Raw genomic sequence first — 19,503 nt, 5'->3', positions numbered from 1 at the left:
TTCTCCCTCTGGTCAATGCACAGCAGCTCAGTTTCAAGAAATTCCATTATGCATAGCCAATTATCATTTGCAATATCAGAAGAGGGATAGACTTTATTCTCATAAGAAATATACGTTCAGGAACTGTATGAACTCCATGTAGTAAAGGCAATTTTAAAGTTACAATCAACATGAATAAACAGATCCTGCTGTTACATTGTTACAAGGATATATGAAGGAGATATTGAGTACACAAGGAAAAAAACCTTGACATTATCAGTAACTGAGAAGGTCAAAATTAATCTTTTGATAAATATTTGTCCTGTACAAAAACACAATTAAACATTGCAAATTCCAAATGAACCTTTGGGCCAAATCCTGACGTAGACAGAATGCTTACTGCATACACGCACACACCCACCACACACACACACAGTCATTCCAGCTCTCACACAGCTACTGACTGATTTACAATAGTTGCAAATTTGTACATCATGCTGAAATACCCATTACAACATCTGACAACAATGAAAATCCATATAAACTGCAACTGTCACAAAAGTTTACATCAAACTGATTTCTAATCTCAGGGCGGCACGGTGGCACAGTGGTTAGCACTGCTGCCTCACAGCGCCTGTAGACCTGGGTTCAATTCCCGACTCAGGCGACTGACTGTGTGGAGTTTGCACGTTCTCCCCGTGTCTGCGTGGGTTTCCTCCGGGTGCTCCGGTTTCCTCCCACAGTCACAAAGATGTGCGGGTCAGGTGAATTGGCCAAGCTAAATTGCCCGTAGTGTTAGGTAAGGGGTAAATGTAGGGGTATGGGTGGGTTGCGCTTCGGCGGGTCAGTGTGGACTTGTTGGGCCGAAGGGCCTGTTTCCACACTGTAAGTCTAATCTAATCTAATCTAATCTAATCTAATCTCAAGTCAAAGAGATCTCCAGCACAGAATAAGTCTCTACAATTTATTAAGTCTGCACTGATCAAAAACGCTTTATAACATCATAATAGTTGACCGAGCTAACAACTCTCATCCCTTTCAACTAGCATTCCACTTCCATATAAAAAAAATCATGGCAGCAGGGAAACTGTCATCCCCATTTGTATTGTAATGACATTCTCCACTTCATCATTTTGTAGGGCCAAAATTTCAGTTTTTCTTTCCTTTTGCCATTTACTAGCTGAATATGTGAGAGGTTTCTGTTGTGCTACCAATGTGTATCATTCTGAAGAGTGATACCGGTCTATATCACACTGACATTTTCTGTGTGTCTCCTTATATTTCCAGTCCTGCATGTCATGATCGGATATACTTTGTGAGATGGGTTTAACATGGGTGTAGGTTTGCTCACTGAGCTGGAAGGTTCATTTCCAAATGTTTCATTGCCCTACCAGGTAACATTTTCAGTGGGCCTCCAGATGAAGCACTGCCAATTTCTCAGCAACAAACCCAAACAAGAAGACAAAACACGTCTAGAAACCCTAGCCACTCTCCCCTACATCAAAGACATCTCAGAAATAACTGCCAGATTACTCAGACCCCTGCCCACAAACTCACCAACACACTAAAACAGCAGCTAATGAACTTGAAAGACCCTATACACACAACAAGCAAAACTAATATCATTTACAAAATACCATGCAAGGACTGTAATAAGCACTACATTGGGCAAACGGGCAAAAAAACTAGGATACATGAACATCAAATAGCCACAAAACGACATTACCCTCTCTCACTAGTATCCATACATACAGATAAGGAAGGACACCACTTCGACAGGGGCAAGCCAAGAAGATCCACACAAGAAAACTCCTAGAAGCATGGCATTCCAATTGAAACTCTATCAACAAACACATTGAGTTAGACCCCACCTACCACCCCCTGAGAAAAAGAACAGGAAATGACATCACCAGCCTAAAGAAACCCAAACATTTAAACAGAAAGCAGGAATCAGCAGCAGTGCTTTGCCTGGAGGCCCACTGATGATGTTACCTAGTAGGCTGATGAGACACCTGGAAATGTACCTTCCAGCTCAGTGAGCAAATCTACACCCAGAACCTCAACCTGAGCTACAAATCTTCTCAAAACTTGCTAATGGGTTCAACATTTTATAAATCAGTATTCCATATTTTGTTCATGCATGGAAATGCTTCTGCATTACTCAGGCCCTCAACCAGAATGTGAGTGTGAATAAGGTGTGTTTTCATCAGCACAAAGCTGAGAGTGAGAATCGGATTCATTCATTCTCTGATACTAGATATCAATGTGCTCCTTTTTGTCAGGTAATGTGTTTCACAGTGCTTCAGTGTCATCTAGATTGAAACACGTCATTTTTAGTAACTGCAAGTGTACTTCATTGTCAAACTTCTGCTACATCCTCCACTTCCCTAAGACCAGTACGCATTACTCCTGTATATCTCTTGCCTTATCCGGCCTTGTCTGTGACAAAATGCTTATTTCTGGCCTCACAAGGCCATTTGACCTCATCCTGCTGTGGGTCATTGTTAGGCATATCCTTTCCTTACCATTATCTACTCCCTCCATCTGTTCCTCCCCTCACATCATCTTATCGTTAAGACCCTTTTAATTGGGGTGAGTTCCTGGGTGTCTGTAAAAGTGGAAAACAGATGTTTATACCTACTTTTTGTACAGGCGTATCTAGCTTAACTGCTTCTCCTCACAACACCTTATCTAGTCGCCTGTATTTCTACCATTGTTTTGCAGTCCTGTTTCTTTCTTGCATACATTTTTAGCTTATACAAAAAAACAATTATGCATTTCCTCCACATAGTTTCATTCTTGTTGACTCAGCTCTTGGCTGAAACAATTACACACCAGTATGAGTTCATTTACTTTGTATAAGTAATTATAATTGCAGAAGTAACACTACTTCACTTATATCCCACATTGGTGTTTCAGCAGCTTGGATTTCACAATGAATCTCTTCCCACAGTCAGTACAGCCTCTAACTTCTGAGACATCGCTGGTGTTTTAACAGGTTGGATTTATGAGACAGTCCTTTCCTGTCGTGTGAGCAGGTGAATGGTCTCTCCCCAGTGTGGATCCACTGGTGTTTAATGAGGCTGGACGACAGCTTGAACCCACACCCACAGTGAGAGCACATGAAGGGTCTCTCGTCACAGTGAGGATGTTGTTGGGATATCAGTGCCCCAGAGTTTTTAAAGCACCTCCCACATTCTGAGCATTTCAAAGGTCTGCTTTCTGTGTGAACTTGCTGGGGTTTCAGCAAGGTGAGTGAATCCTTTCCCAGACAGGGCAGATGATCTGCTGAAGACTTGTCCACATGTACAACACACGTATGGTTTCTCCCCCACTGTGAACGGTGCTTTTTTCCTGCAAAACCCAATGATATTCATACGACAATAAACTCGGCAGCTTGTCAGATTGAGAAGTGATACCTGGTTTTAAGTTTCCTCATTTCAAATCATCTTCTTCGAATACCCTGTGAAATTCATTGAAAACAAAAGGCAAATCAAGTGAGAACCCAGAAAAGGATGTTTAAAACCATCAGATGCAACTCAATCCAGCAAGTCTGCTGTCACCATTCCGTGAGATCGGAGCTGATCCAATAATCTTCAGCTCGATTTTCCTGCCTTATGCCCCCACCCTTGAATCCCTTACTAATTGAAAATTTATCTATCTCAGCCTTGGACACACTGAGCAGCACAGCCTTTACAGGCCACTGCAGTATTCAGCACCCGAAGAGAAGGAATTCCTCCACATCCGTTTTTAAATAGGTGATTCCTTACTCTGAGATTATGTCCTCAAGTCCTCAACTCTCAAATAAGTAGTAACAATCTCCCTGAATCTACAATGTCAAGCTCCTCAGAATCTTTCCATAAGGTCTTGTTTCATTCTTCTGAACTTCAATAAGTACAGAAGCAGTCTGCTCAATCTCATCTCCTGAGAAATTCTTCCCTCATCCGGGATCAATCTCCTGAAACTCAAAGGACTGCCTTTCCCAAAACAAGGGACAAAAGCTATTCACAGGATTCCAAATGTGATCGGACTTGTGTCTTGTACAGTTTCAGCAAAACTTCCATTTTTCTCCCCATTCCCATTAAATAAAAGCCAACTGACTATTTCCCTTCCTGAATACTCACTGAACCTGGATGCTAGTTTTTCATCTTTCAAGCAGAAGGACCCACAATTCTGTGCTGCAGCTTTCTGCAGAGGTTTTCCCTCGTTAAATAATATTCACCTCTCCTCGTCTTCCTGCCAAATGCAGATATTTTCCCACATTATATTCCACAGCTCTGGAAGGACGAAGACGAGAATGGGAGGGGTTTTATTAACCATACCTTGAGCATAACCTCCCAAACCAGCCACTTCCACCACCACAAAGGACCAGAGAGCATGTATCTGTGATCAGCACTCCCTCGGAGATCTCTTCAACTCACAACATCCCAACATCCAGTGCTGGATGAATAGAAATTGCCTCAGTTTAATCAAGAACTTGGAAGCAGAGTCTGATCAAGAGAGATGTGAGGAATTACTTTGATATGAAAAGGGTGGAAAAGGTTGTTCGTTTTCAGTTTGAGACAGAAACTTTTGTTCAACAAAGGTATTCAGGGATATGGGCCAAAGGCTGAACTCCACACACCAGCCATGAGTTCATTCAATAGCGAAACAGCTGAAAGGCCTACTCCTGATCCTTTGTTCACTGAAAGCTGTTGGCTTCAGTCCCTGTTACAAAACTTCCTAACTCCAACTATATCACCCCCTCCTCAGGTAACTATCTGGACCAGGCTCTTCCCAACATTAAGGGAATATTGCACTTGGAGATGAGCTTTGAACCACAGACCCACATCCTCACCGTGACATTCTATTTCCATTTCAGTAACGTGGCCTGACTCCAACACAGTCTCAGCTCCAGGTGCTGAAAATCTCATCCTGTCCTTTGTAATCTCGAGACTGAATGACCCTAATACACTCCTGATCCAGCTCCCACTTTCAACCTCCCTATAATCTTGAGTTCATCCAACACCCCGCTGCCCATGTACTCACTCACACTGAGTTTTGTTCTCCTCACCCTGAGCTCACTGACCTGAAGATGTCACAAAAAGCAACATTTTAACAAATTTCTCGTCCTTTTTTTCAAATCCTTCTATGATAGTGATCATTCCCATCTCTAATCTCTGCCAGCCACACAATCTTTCTGCACTTACTTAATTTTGGCTTCTTGAGCATGGTCAATTAATTTCCCCAATAACAGTGGATGTTCTTTCAGTGTGAGATGTTTAAAAATCAAATTAAGCACCAAGTCATTGAAATGGAGGTACCAGACCAGCCGAGGTGTTGTAACTGTATGATGTCAGAGCTGGTGAGCCCCATTGTGGTTCATAGCTACTACAACCATAACATGTGTTGGTTGAGGGATTCCAGCTCAGATTGTTGAGCTGAAGTCTGAGCTCTGAACACTGCCTCACATCAGGGAGGGGCAGGAGTTACGTGGATGCTCTGTTTCAGGAGGCAATTAGATTAACTACCTCAGATCGATCAGTGGTCAGGGACAGAAGGGTGTGACTATGAGTGAGACAGGCAGAAGGAAGCAGAGGGTAGTGCTAAATGGGCCTCAGCCCGTCAGCTTGTCAAACAGATTTGAGATTCTTGCTCCCTTTGTGGATGAGAGTGGGGTCTGGAGGGAGGATGAGCAAACTGACCACAGCACTGTAGGAGAGGGAGCCATTCAAGAGGAAGGAGAAAAGAGAAATGCAAGTGTAATCGGAAACAGTGTAGTCAGGGGAATAGAGACTCTTCCCTGTTGCCAGAATCGAGATGCCCGAAGGCAGATTTGCTTGTCTGGTGCCTGGCTTCACGATAGTCATCTGGGCTACAGAGGAACGATCCAGTTGTTGATATAGACAGAGAGAGGGAAAAAGTGCTGTTGAAGGAATATGTGCAGCTCAGGGATAAATTAAAAAACAGAATAAAAAATCCCTGGATTACTACCTGAGTCACAACGTCAGTAAGATTATAATAGTAAGATGTTTGGGGCTGAAAGACTGGTGTGGGACAAACAGGAGGATTGAATTCACTGGACACTGGAGTCAGTACTGGGGGAGGATGGAACTGTTCCGATGGGACAGGCTACACGTGAATGATGCTGGGATCAGAGTCCTGGAGATTGGCATAACCAGGGCCTACATGTGGACTTTAAACTAAAACATGGGGTAGTTTTTCAGCTGCGTGCAAAATTATGGAAAAGTCAAAATGGAGAAGTGCTCAGCACAGGTTAAAGTTTCCACAACAAGAAATAGGACAGAAAGTATGGAAAGGATCAGGAATCTAACTTCAGGCACAGCAGATGAGGGGACATCTATGAGAAGAGGGACAATTAACGCAGGGCTGAGGGACTTGAACTAAATACACATGGTCTACATAACAAGGTAAATCAGCTGGTACGTCAGATTGAACTTGGCACTCACAATGTTGTAGGTATCAGAGAAAAGGCTGCAGGGGGTTCAGGGCTGGTAACTAATTATCCAAGCTATCGAAAAGGCAATGAGCAGAGTCAGAGGGGTTGTCTTGTTTGCAAGAAATAAAATTAAATTGACAGCAAGAAGCGAAAAAGAGTCAGGTGTAGAATCCACAGTGTAGAGATCAGGACCCACAAAGGGAAAAAGATCCCGATGGAACTTGTGTACAAGCCATTAACCAGTGTCACAATGTGGGGGAGAAAATACATCAGGAGATTATAAAAAGATGTAAGGAACTGTCGCAATAATCATGGAGGGCTTCAAGATGCAGGTGGACTGGGAAAAACAGGTTTGTAGCGGTTCTCAAGAAAACGTGGAATTATCTGAGAGATTTTTTGTTTGAAGCAGTTTGTGGTAGAGCCCACTCAGGAACAGGCAGTTCTGGATTTAGTGATGTGTAACGAGGGAGACTTGATTAGGGAGTTCAAAGTGAAGGAACTCCTAGGACACCGTGGCCATAACATAATAGAGTACACTCTGCAGCTTGAGAGGGAGAAGATTGAATGAGATGTAATGTGATGACAATTGGGTAAAGGTAACTACAAAGACATGTGGGTGGAGCTGGACAGAGTTGATTGGAAGGGAGAACCGACCAGCGAAGACAGTGAAGCAGTGATGGCAGGAGTTTCTGGATTAATTCAGGAGACATTGCAGAAATTCATCCCAAAGAAGAAGAAAAATACTAAGGGGAGGATGAGACAACCCTCGTTGACACGGGAAGTCAGGGAGAACATAAAGGCAACAGAAGCAGCATATAGTGTGGTAAAGATTAGTGGAAGCTAGAAGATTGGGAAGTCTTTAAAAACAGAAATAACTTTAAGAAAACATCAGGATGGGGAAAGAGGTGAAATATGAAAGTAAGCGCGCTACTAATACAGAAGAGAGCTGCAGGCAATTTTTTTGGATATCTAAACGGTTACAAAGAGACAAGAGTGGACATTTCCAGCATTGTTTTCAAGCTGTTCAAAGTAGTAATGGGGAACCACGGCATGGCAGAGGATCTGAAGAGGTACTTTCCATCAGCTTTTAACATGGAAGACTCCAGGAACAGACCAGAACTTCAAGGGAAACTTGGGGACAGAAGTGAGTGCATTGGCCATTGGTAAGGGGAAGGTGCTGGGAAACTGAAGGTGGATAAATCACCAAGACCAGATGGACTACACTCCAGATAACTGAAGGAGACAGCAGAGTAGATTGGAGAGGCATTGGTGATGATCTTTCAGAAAGCACTGGAGTCAGGCAGGGTCCCACACGACTAGAAAATGGCTAATGCAACACGTGTTTAAGAAAGGAGGAAGGCAGAGACAGGAATCTATAGGCTACGTAGCTAGAACGTAGTCATTCCTAAGGCTTGAGAATCCCTTGTTTAGAATGAGGCTGCAGAGTACTTGAAAATGCATTGTAAAATAGGGCAGAGTCAGCACAGCTTTGTAAAGGAGAGATCTCCCCTGACAAATCTGTTTGAATTCTTTGAGGAAGTAACAAGCAAGTTAGACAACACAGAGCCAGTGGATGTAATCGATTTGCATTTCCAGAAGGCCTTTGATAAGGTACCACACAGCAGGCTGCTAAATAAGGTAAAGGCAGAGAATTGGCTGCTTGGCAGAAGGCAGAGTCAGGATAAAAGGGTATCTTACAGAATGGCAGCCGGTGACTCATGGACTTCCACAGGGGTCAGTGTTGGGACCACAACTGTTCATGTTATGCCTTAATGATCTGGACTGAGGGTATTCTTACCACGTTTGCACAAGGGATAGATGTCGGTGGAAGGGCAGGTAGTGCTGAGGAGGTGCGGAGGGTGTAGAAGGATTTGGACAGGCTGCAAGAAGAAGTGACAGATGGAATACAATGTGGAAAATTATGAGGTTATGCACTCTGGTAGAAGGAATAAAGATGTTGATAATTTTCTGAACAGGGAAAGGCTTCAGAAATTTCAAAGGCAAGGGACCTTGGGAGTCCTAGTTCAGGAATTCTCTGAAGGTTAACTGGCAGGTTCAGTTGGCAGATTGGAAGGCAAATGCCATTTTAACATTTATTTCAAGGAGGTTACAATACAAGAGCAGAGATGTACTACTGAGGCTCTATCAGCTCTGGTCAGACTGCATTTGGAATATTGTGAGCAGCTTTGGGCCAATTATCTCGGGAAGGAAGTGCTCGTGTTGGAGGGAGCCCAGAGTACATTTACAAGAATGACCCCAGGATGAAGGACTTCTCAGAAAAACAGCAATTGAGGATAACTCTGCGTCTGTATTCAATAGATTATAGAAGTATGAGGGGGATATAGGGAGGATAGAAAGACAGGTAAAAGAGAAGGTGGAGTGGTGTCTTTGATTAAGGACAACATTGCTGCTCTAACTAGAGAAAATATTTCTGAAAAAGATCATCCAGTAAAAATATCTGGGTTAAAATAAGAAAGGGATAATCACCATGATGGGACTGTATTATAGGCCCAACAGTCAGAAGGAAACTGAGGAACAAATATACACAGATTTCAGATCTATGTAAGAATATAAAGGCTGTAATGGTAGATTTTTACAAACATTGTCCGGAAGTACCATTGTATTAAAGGCTTGGAAGGAGAAGAAACTTTTAAAATTCGAAGAAAATTTCTTAATCAACATGTAAATGTTCCGAGAGAAGGAACTTCATGTTCCAGGATACAAATGCTACAGGAAGCTTAGAAAGTGCGGGCAAGAGAGGAGGGGAGTGGCAGTTTTGATCAGGGATAGCATTACTACTGTACTTAGGGACGATATTCCTGGGAATATATCCAGGAGCTTATTTGGATGGTACTGAGAAATAAGAAAGGGATCGTCATCTTATTGGGACGGCATTATAGACTTCCTGATAGTCAGCAAGAAGTTCAGAAACAAATTTGGAAGCAGATTTCAGTTCTCTGTAAGAATAATACGGTGGATATGGTAGGGGATTTTAACATTCCAAATGTAGACAGGGACTGCTGTAGTATTAAGGGTTTAGAAGGAGAGGAATTTATTCAGTGTGTGCAAGGAAAGTTCCTGATTTAATATGTGGATGTTCCTGCTAGAGAAGATGCAAAATTTGATCTAGTCCTGGGAAATAATGCAAGGCAGGTGACTGAGGTGTCAGTAGGGGAAGCAGTTTGGAGCCAGCAACCTTAAATCTGTTTGTTTTTAAATAGTGATGGAAAAGGATTGACCGGATCTAAAAGCTGAATTTCAAAATTGGTGGAAGGCTAATTTTGACAGCATTAGGCAAGAACTTTCAAAAGCTGACTGGGGGCAGATGTTTGGAGGTAAAGTGAAGGCTGGAAAATGGGAAGCCTTCAAAATGCGATAACAAGAATCCAGAGTTAGTATATTCCTATTTGGGTGAAAGAAAAGGCTGGTAGGTGGTGGGAATGTGGGATGACGAGAGAAATTGAGGTTTTGGTTAAGAACAAATGAAGCATATGTCAGGTATAGACAAAAGAAATTGAGTGAATCCTCAGAGTATTAAGGTCATAGGAGTATCCTTAAGAGAGAAATCCTGAGGGCAAAAAGGGGACATGAGATAGCTTTGGCAAATAGAAGTAAGGAGAATGCAAAGAGTTTTTAGAAATAGATTAAGGACAAAACAGTAACTAGGGAGAGAATAGGGCCTCTCAAAGAACAGCAAGGCACCTGATGTGTGGAGGCGTGGGAGATGGGGAAGATACTAAATGAGTATATTGCATCAGTGTTCACTGTGAAGGAGGACATGGAAGATAATAGAATGTGGGAAAATAGATAGCGACGTCTTGAAAAATGTCCATATTACAGAGGAGAAAGTGCTGGATGTCTTGAAATGCATAAAACTGGATAAATTCCCAAGACCTGATCAAATGCACCCTCGAACTCTGTGGGAAGGTAGGGAAGTGATTGCTGGGCACCTTGCTGAGATATTTTTATCATTGATAGTCACAGGTGAGGTGCTGGATGACTGGAAGATTGTTAACGTGGGGGTCACTATTTAAGAAAGGTGGTAAGGAAAAGCCAGGAAACTGTAGACCGGTGAGTCTGATATCAGTGGTGGGCAAGATGTTGGGGGGAGTCCTGAGAGACAGGATTGACCTGCATTTGGTAAGGCAAGGATTGATTAGGGACAGTCAGCATGGCTTTGTGTGTGGGAAAACGTGTGTCATGAACTTGAATGAGTTGTTTTGAAGAAGTAACAAAGGAATGATGATGTCAGAGTGTTGGATGTGATCTATATGGCCTTCAGTAAGGCATTTGACGAGGTTCTTCATGGGAGATTGGTTACCAAGGTTAGATTTCATGGAATACAGGGAAGGTATTTCATGGAAAACATGGAATGCAGAACTTGCTCGATAATCGAAGATGGGGGTGGTGGTGGAGGAGAGATGCTTTTCAGACTGGAGGCCTGTGACCAGTGGTGTGCCATCAGTATCAGTGTTGAATCCACTGCTTTTCATCATTTATGTGAATGATTTGGATTTGAACATAGCAGGTATAGTTAGTAAGTTTGCAAATGGCACCAAAATTGGACAGCAAAAAAGGTTCCTTCAAAGTACAACAGGGCCTTAATCACATGGGCCAATGGGCTGAGGAGTGGCAGATGGAGTTTTATTCAAATAAATCTGGGGTGCTACATTTTGGAAAGGCAAATCAGGGCAGGACTTGTACACTTAAATGGTAAGATCGTGGGGAGTATTGCTGAACAAAGAGACCTTGGAATGCAGGTTCGTAGCTCCTTGAAAGTGGAGTCACAAGTAGATAGGGACAGTGAAGAAGGCGTTTTGTACATTTTCTTCATTGGTCAGTGCATCGAGTATAGGATTTGGGAGGTCATGTTTTAGCTGTGCAGGTCATTGGTGAGGCCAGTTTTGGAATAGTGTATGCAATACTGGTCTCCTTTATTTTGGAAGGATATTGTGAAATGTTGAAGGGTTCAGAAAAGATTTACAAGGAATTTGTCAGGGTTGGAGGATTTGAACTTTAGAGAGAGGCTGAACAGGCTAGTGCGACCACATAGAGGTTTATAAAATCATGAGGGACGATGTCTCTTCCCTGAGGTGGGGGAGGACAAAACTAGAGGCATAGGTTTAAGGTAAACGTGGAAAAATTTTAAATGGACCTAAGTGGCAACTTTTTCATGCATAAGATGGTACGAGTAAGGAATGAACTGCCAGAGGAAGTATAGGAGGCTGGTACAATTACAATTCCAATTCCATGAATAGGAAGGGTTCAAAGGGATATGGGTTAAGTGCTGGAAAATGACACTAGACTAGTTTCTGACATCTGGTTGGCATGGATGAGTAGGACCAAAGAGTCTGCTTCAGTGCTGTACATCTCGTTGACTAAATGGCTATGAATGATAACATTTATTGGAAATGGGGTGATGTGCATTGAGAATGGAGAGGGATTAAAAAAAAAGTTATAATTGCGTGGTGGTATTTGACTATTCTTGTGAAAACTTCTCTCTAGAAATTGAACTCCATGTATGTCTAATTCAACTGTTCTGTGACTGTGGAAAGTATGTTTTTCAGTCTGACAGTGATAACATACCTGCTGTTTGTTAGAAGGAGCTGATCACACTTGGCTTTGTACCGAGAGAATGTTACATTGTCTTGCTCCTTCACGTAAATGTCTGGAGGAAGAGAGAAGAGACATCCCCTATAAGTCAACATTAAGTGAGTTTGGCAGTATCAAACCTTTCAATGTAATATTCATTTTATAATCATGAGGCTGTGTTTCTTTCAAGTCAGCATTTCAAACAGAACTACAGGTCTGACATGAGTTGCTCTTTGTCTGGTGATTGTAACAAAAGAAATCTATACCAATTCACTGAGAACCAGCTACTAACCAATACCTCTACAGCTCCACAATGGGGCTATCCAATACAAGTTTGTATCTGGACTTGAGAGTTTCCTTATCAATCCATATCTGTCAGTTCCTGCGAGGTGAAAGTGGGAGTACGGCTGTCAATCTGTACCTGTCAGTATAGGCCGTGCAAATGTGAGAGTTAATACAGTTCTCTATCTGTCCCTGTTACTCTCTGCAGAGTTCACAACTGACTGTAATTTCTTGTGCTCTTGGGCAGAACAGTAGCCATACCACACTGTGACACACCCAGATAGGTGGCGCATCGATAAAAATTTGCAGCAGTCTTTACAGACATGGTGAATTTCCTTAGCCTCCTGAGGATATCTGCTTGGTGAATATGTTTGGGTAATTGTCAATCTAAGCCTGCCTGTTTCTGCTATGTGAATAGGAGAAGTTAAAAACTAACAGTTCCTGTCAGGTTTTACTTTGTGAAGGTTTAGTTAGGTTTAGTTAAGAATCCTTCCCAATCAGGGTCCGAATCGTAAATGTGAGTGTATTTATCAATGTTTGCCTGACAAATTTTCTTTTGTGAACATGTGAATGTAGTTATCAATTTTCCTTGGTAGTTTCTGCTCTGTGAATATTAAAATTTAGTTATTAATCTCTAAATGAAAACCAAAAGAACTGCAGATGCTGGAAATCAGAAACAAAATCAAATTGCTGGAAAAGCTCAGCAGGTCTGACCGAGTCTGTGGATTGAAATCAGAGATAAATTTCCCAGTCCAGGAACCCTTCCTGAGAACTGATGGTAGCCATGAAATGATTAGTTTTTGTACAGAAGCTAGAGTATGGTGAAGGGTCAGGAGTAAATGATAGATGGATATAGAATCCAAAGAATACAGTCAGATGAGGAAGGTGAATCACAGGAACTGTTAATGACTGTTGGTGTATAGTAGCAGACCTTGTGATAACAAGGCCTGGTGTAAGAGGTTCTGGGTAATGACACGGGAAAGCTCTAGCCCTAGTTGTAAAACTCAGTATTGGGTCCAGAAGGCTGTTGTGTTCCCAAACAGAAAATGAGGTACTATTTTTCCAGCTTGCACTGAGCTTTACCTGGAGCACTGCAGCAAGCTTGAGGCAGAGATGTTCATCAGGAACTGGGTGGTGTGTTGAAGTGGCAGGCAAGTGGAAGCTCAGGGTCTTGTTTTCTGGACAGAATGTAGGTGTTTGGCGAAGTGGACCCCCGATCTACACTCAGTTTCCCCAAAGTACAGAAGACCATGTCGCAGCTAGGAAAATGCACACACTCAGTTCTCAGGAAGGGTCACTAGACCTCAAATGTAACTCTGATTTCTTCTGTTATCAATCTCTACCTGTCAGTTTCTTCTATGAATATAAGAGTGTCATATGTTATCTTTGCCATGAATCTGAATTTTATTGCATTCAGACTTTTAAAAAAATATTTTATGTATGCAGTAATCTTTATCAGTTGCGGCTGGACACTGAGATAAAACATCTGACTCTAACTGAAATGATTAATGGTTTAGTGAATCAATTTACAACTGTCCATATTTGGAAATACCTGGGCCTAATTTTTTTTTCCCCCTTTCAGCATTAACTGGCTGAGTGTGAGTGAGTTTTCTGTTGTGCTGCCAATCTGTATCACTTTAAAGGAGTGGCACTGGTCTATATCACACTGACACTTTTTTTATGTTGCCTTCTGTTTCCCGTTCTGCATGTCATGATCTGATACACTTTATGAAGTGGGTTTAATGCCTTATAAATCAGTGTTTCATATATTAAAAAGTATGGAAATGCTTCTGCATTACTCAGGCCCTCAACCAGAATGTGAGTGTGGACAAACTGTGAGAATTAGATTCATTCACCCTCTGATACTAGATATCAATGTGCTCCTTATTCTTGGTTATTGTGTTTCACAGTGCTTCAGTGTCATCCAAATTGAAACATGTGACTTTTAGTAACTGCTACCGTACTTCAGTGTTCAAACTTCTGCTACTTGACATGAATGAGGTACTATCCATTGCCACTGGAGTCAGCTCCTGTCAGTGAAAGTGGATGTGTTTGTATATCTGTTAATCTCTGGCACTGCACATGTAGTTCGATAATTACCCCCGCTTCTCCCTGAACTCACCCCGAATCAATCCCGGTCTCGGAGCCCCGTCTGTGCCCCAGGCTCACATCCCGATGTGCTGCTGGAAGGAGCCTGCTGTTCCCTCGCTTCCCTCCATTGCGGTCTGTTTCAAACAAACCTCTTGCTCTCACTGAGTAAATGCTCCTCAATGGCAGCGCTGGGGGAGGGCCTCACGCATGCGCTCCTCCACTCAGGAACATTTCTGCATTGGCGGAAGGGCAGCATCGCGCATGCGCCTAAGAATGCAGGAATAAATTATTCACATTAAACTGACTGACAGCAGCGGTGATAAATCCAGCGCAATATCAGGGATTGGGATTAAAGCACAGATATTACTTCCAAAAAAAGGAATGTTTTCTCTAGAGCAGAGATGACTGTGGTGGGAACACATAATTGAAGCACAAACGATTTATGAGGCGTGTGGAATAGAGAGAAGCTGTTTCCCTTGGCGAGCAATCACAAGTGGTGCTTAGGTAATGATATGGTGAGGGTAAGGATTCTCGCTATGGTGAAGGGTTAGACGTAAAGATATTGAGGGAATTTCAGAAAAATCTTTTCACTCGGCAAGTGGTGGAAATCTGGAAGACACTGCATGCGAAGGGAGTGGAGTCCAGAAACCTGAACCTTTAAAAAGTATTTGGAAGAGCACTTCAAATGTCAGTTCCGGAGCCACCATTCACGGTGAACGGTGAATATCTCCCCAGGTAAACCAAAAAGAAACGTGTCTCCGTCCTTGAGTACTAGGAGCAGATACATTTTACGATTGGCGGTCCATGCCTTTAGTTCTATGCCTAGTAGACTCGAACCTGGGTCTCTGGCGATGTTTTCTCCGATTTCAGATTACAGTAAATGAGGCTTTCTGCTCTCGGTGGGAGATTATCAAAATGAACCGAGATCAAACCAGAGCAGCTGCAGGACTGAGATGGCAAACGTGGAGCTTTTGCTGATGTCAGAACTAGTGCACAAAGGCTAGGCGACATTAAAATATTGTCTAAAGACGATTAATGAGCTTAGCCGGAAGAACGATATGGAATGTTTAATCAACGCATCGGAGTGCTTTCGAAATGTGAAATGAAGAGATTAATTGCAGATTGCAGTTCTTGGCGCTTGTTTTTGTTTCTGCCAGTTCTACAGGCCCAGAAAAGAAAAAGAAATAGAAAGAGATAGATGCAGTTAGGCAAATGAATGAGCGAGAGAGATTGTCTGAAGTATATATTTATAACCTAATTAACAAGTATTGATGAATTCCTCTCTGAACAACATTCTCCTTTTTTATACACAATTTTTCTATGTATAACATACTCCGTTATTTGTGAAATGGCGGGCTTTTCAAATCGGAAGGAAAGGTGTTGTTGATTTGGCGCTAGCATCAAGAGTAGAGAATGTGACCTCCATTCTCCCTGCCTCAACGGACATATTGAACACCAGTGGATCTTTTTTCTGTCTGTTTGCTGCTATTTGGTCAATTCGCTCTCTAATATTTGATTATTCCGGGAGCGATAGCCCCGGTTGGGGTGTGAGCCGTTAGTGTCACCACTGGGAAACAAAAGAAGTGCTCCCTTTCTTACTGACCCACGGGTCGATGCATTACACATTTATTTTTATTTTTATTTTAAATTTCCAAAACTCCGCGCGGGTTCTGTTGCAGAATACTGTAAATGAGGCTTTCTACTGTCGGTTAGAAAGGTTTCAAAACGAACCGAGATGAAACCAGAACAGTCGCCGGACTAGAATTGTTAATGTGCTGCTTTTGCAATAAGGGAGCACGGTATTAACATAATACCTGAAGGCGGCGTTCCTTATTAATGCGCTCACGCTGAAGAACGTTCATGAAATCCTCACAGGACTGAATAGGGTATTTACTCCCTCCGAAAAGGATCTCGAATCCTTCAAATAGCTTCTAGACTCATTACCCGAAAGAAAAATGGTAAATTAATGACTAAGTACGAAAGCATTGTTTTCCGTAAAGCTCCCTTCGCTGCTCTACATTTCGGCAGGATTTTTAAATTTAAAAAAAAAACGGTTGAAGATTTGGCGCCATGTTTTCCCGCCAGCTATCTCAGCAATGATCATATAGTCAACAGCTGATGGGAATACCAAGGGAGACAGGGGGGGATTTAATCCGGAATAATACTGCACTTCTATAAATGAAACCACGTGGAAATTACAGAACATCCACAGCAGCGTATATTCCAATCACTGCCGCTTGTGCGATGTGTCTTCAACTAACGCCCCTGAAATGTATTACTGACGTCACACCCGCCCCCTTCAATATTGTTCAAAGACAAGTTCCAACGACTGCGATCGCTTCCCGCTCTCTGGATGGTTTAGTGGCTCTGAAAAGAGCCGTTGTTTCTCTCTCTCGGGGTGAATGTGCAGGGCCGGACAAGCTCCGTTTAGGCGCGCTCCCCGCGGATCCGGCGGGCCAGCTGGATGTCTTTGGGCATGATGGTGACTCGCTTGGCGTGGATGGCGCACAGGTTGGTGTCCTCAAACAGTCCCACCAGGTAAGCCTCGCTGGCCTCCTGCAGGGCCATCACCGCCGAGCTCTGGAAGCGCAGGTCGGTCTTGAAGTCCTGAGCGATCTCTCGCACCAGGCGCTGGAAGGGCAGTTTGCGGATCAGCAGCTCGGTGGATTTCTGGTAGCGGCGGATCTCCCGCAGAGCCACCGTGCCGGGCCTGTAGCGATGAGGTTTCTTCACTCCGCCCGTGGCCGGAGCGCTCTTGCGGGCCGCTTTGGTCGCCAGCTGCTTGCGGGGAGCTTTCCCTCCGGTGGATTTGCGCGCTGTCTGCTTAGTTCGAGCCATTCTCTGTCTCTAACACACAAGCTGCTGCTGTCAATGCTGAGGCTGCTGTGGTGCTCCGTATTTAAGGTAACGGAGAGCCCGCCCTCGAGCTGGGATTGGATGCAGCCCTGTAAGCTCTGGAAGGGAAAGAAAAGGCAGGAAAAGAATTGTTGGAGTCTGATTGGTTCACTGGAAATGACAGTTGGTCAATTTCCAAATGTCCCCTGAATTCACCTTCACAAATCTTGAGATTAAAGTAACCTTTAAAACGCAAAATGCCATCCGTCTGCAACTAAGATAAAATTTACTATTTTATAGATACTCTTTAAAACCTAGTTAGCAGTCAGCGCGGACAGGAGGCGTAATCAGTGCCTGTTCTGTCTGTAACAGGCAGGAAGAAAGGCGGGGTTTAATACAGCCCAGACAAACTGAACAACCGAACGTTTACCCGGCGTGAATCAATCGAAATAACCCCGCCAATTTAAACATCTTAACTGCTAATGCAGTGTACACCGATAAAAAGGACAGAATCTCACTTTATGATTAGATTACACATAGTGTGGAGACAGGCCCTTCGGCCCAATAAGTCCACATAGACCTATTCCCCTACATTTTCCCCTGACTAATCCACCTAACACTATGTGAAATTTAGCAAATCCAATTCACCTAACCCGCACAACTTTGGACTGTGGAGGGAAACCGGAGGACCCAGAGGAAACCCACGCAAGCACGGGGAGAATGTGCAAACTCCACACAGACGTCCTTGGCGCTGTGAGGCAGCAGTACTAACCACTGAGCCACCGTGCTGCCCCTGGGACTCTTTTTACCCCCAGATTGTAATTAGCCCGAAGACAATGTGGAATTGCTACCTGAACTGTCTGTAACAGGCAGATGGAAGGAACACGCAATGAAAACATCCGTAGGGTCTCAGAATCAAAACTGAACAAAGTAACATTCCTGAACGGGTCAATGAAATAAAGATGCTACAATGTGTAACATTCGTGGCTCGGCAGAGTTATAAGTCGCGAAGTGAAATTACCAGATGGAGATCAATAAACCCTCCCGAAATGATACCTTCCCCATTCACAGGTCTCCGCTCTCGTTAACCATGGCATGTGTTTGAGGTATTCTGACCAATTAATATCTAAAGGTAGGTCTGCGCTCGGCGCCGGGACGGAGAATATTGGATCCGGGCTCAGCTCTTCCCTGAGAGTTGTGGGTGGCTCTGATAAGAGCCTTTGGGTTCAGATGGTTACATGTTACACTGACTGGTTCATTTTTTTGCTGCTGTCTTGGTCACTTTTGCTTTGGGCTTGGCCTTGCTTTGAGCCGGTTTGCTGAGGGGTTTGGGGGCTTTAGGGCCCTTGGTCTTTTTCACCTTCTTCACGGGAGTCCGTTTCTTTGGCGCTGCTTTGCTCACCGCTTTCTTTGGCGGTGCCGTCTTCTTGCCGCTCGCTTTCCTGGCTGGGGATTTCTTGGCTGTCGCTTTCTTGATGGGGGATTTCTTGGCTGTCGCTTTCTTGGCCTGGGATTTCTTTGCTGTGGCCTTCTTGGCGGGTGATTTCTTCACGGCCGGTTTCTTGGCGGCCGCTGATGTTCCCGCCTTCTTTCCCGCTTTTGCCTTGACTGCATTCTTAGGAAGTTTGAAGGAGCCGGAGACGCCCTGGCCCTTGACCAGAACAAGGGAGCCGTTCGCCAGGCACCTCCTGATACTCATCTTAATCTGGACCTTCCGCTTCTCCACATCGATCCCTCTTCTCTCCAGCGCCTTCTTTACAGCGGACAGAGACGTCCCTTTGCGATCCTTAATATCCCCGACAACGTTCAGAATCAGCTCTCCCAACCCGGGACCGGGTGTTCTTTTCCTGGGAGCCGTCACCTTCTTCTTGGGAGCCTTGGCTTTGATGGGAGCAGAAGCTGGAGGAGCTGTTTCGGCGGCTGCACTGTCGCTCATGTTGAGAACTCTGGGCTGAATCTGTCTCTGGGTCTGAACTGGGTCAGCAATGAAGCTGCTGGCGGCGGCACTGAGCAACTTCAAGGCAGCGAGCGGACGGCGCAGGGACAACCTACCGTCAGCTCCCTGATCCTGCTGCCTCTCTGTGTTTCTCTAACGGCCTAAACTCTCCGATTCCTCTGACATCCCGCATCTCCAGAGGGCCAGGCTCGATCGCTCCTGACCCAGACAAGGGAGGGTTTGCGACTGAAAAGTTTCCACTCGAATAGATGGCTCCGCTGTCGAGTTAAACGCGTTTTGCTGCCGCACAGATCGAGCTTTTTGAGCTGAGCGCTGACATTATTGGTAC

The 19,503-nt window shown here is 43.9% G+C and overlaps 2 protein-coding genes and 1 long non-coding RNA gene across 3 annotated transcripts; all 3 read right to left on the bottom strand.

Moving 5' to 3' along the window:
- Positions 1 to 680: 680 nt before the first annotated feature.
- On the bottom strand, positions 681 to 14,535 carry LOC132837267 (uncharacterized). Its single transcript, XR_009647489.1, has 3 exons — positions 14,415 to 14,535; positions 12,005 to 12,086; positions 681 to 3,442 (listed from the first exon to the last, which is right to left on the bottom strand). It is a non-coding gene; the product is annotated as an uncharacterized LOC132837267 (long non-coding RNA).
- Positions 14,536 to 16,452: 1,917 nt separating this feature from the next.
- Positions 16,453 to 17,221, bottom strand: LOC132837141 (histone H3). Its single transcript, XM_060856842.1, has one exon. It carries the CDS (start codon positions 17,219 to 17,221, stop codon positions 16,811 to 16,813), a length of 411 nt encoding a protein of 136 aa, XP_060712825.1. The 3' UTR covers positions 16,453 to 16,810.
- Positions 17,222 to 17,241: 20 nt separating this feature from the next.
- LOC132837305 (histone H1-like) lies at positions 17,242 to 19,178 on the bottom strand (the record flags this gene model as incomplete). The annotated part of the gene is made up of 2 exons (XM_060856977.1): positions 18,621 to 19,178; positions 17,242 to 17,337 (listed from the first exon to the last, which is right to left on the bottom strand). Coding segments are annotated over exons 1-2 (630 nt in total), but the record flags the coding sequence as incomplete, so codon positions are not given.
- Positions 19,179 to 19,503: the final 325 nt, after the last annotated feature.

The sequence above is a fragment of the Hemiscyllium ocellatum genome, chromosome 49, assembly GCF_020745735.1.
Source record: "Hemiscyllium ocellatum isolate sHemOce1 chromosome 49, sHemOce1.pat.X.cur, whole genome shotgun sequence".
NCBI lineage: Eukaryota > Metazoa > Chordata > Chondrichthyes > Orectolobiformes > Hemiscylliidae > Hemiscyllium > Hemiscyllium ocellatum.
Note: the sequence above shows the minus strand (reverse complement) of the source record. Positions and strands in the feature narration are given on the sequence as shown.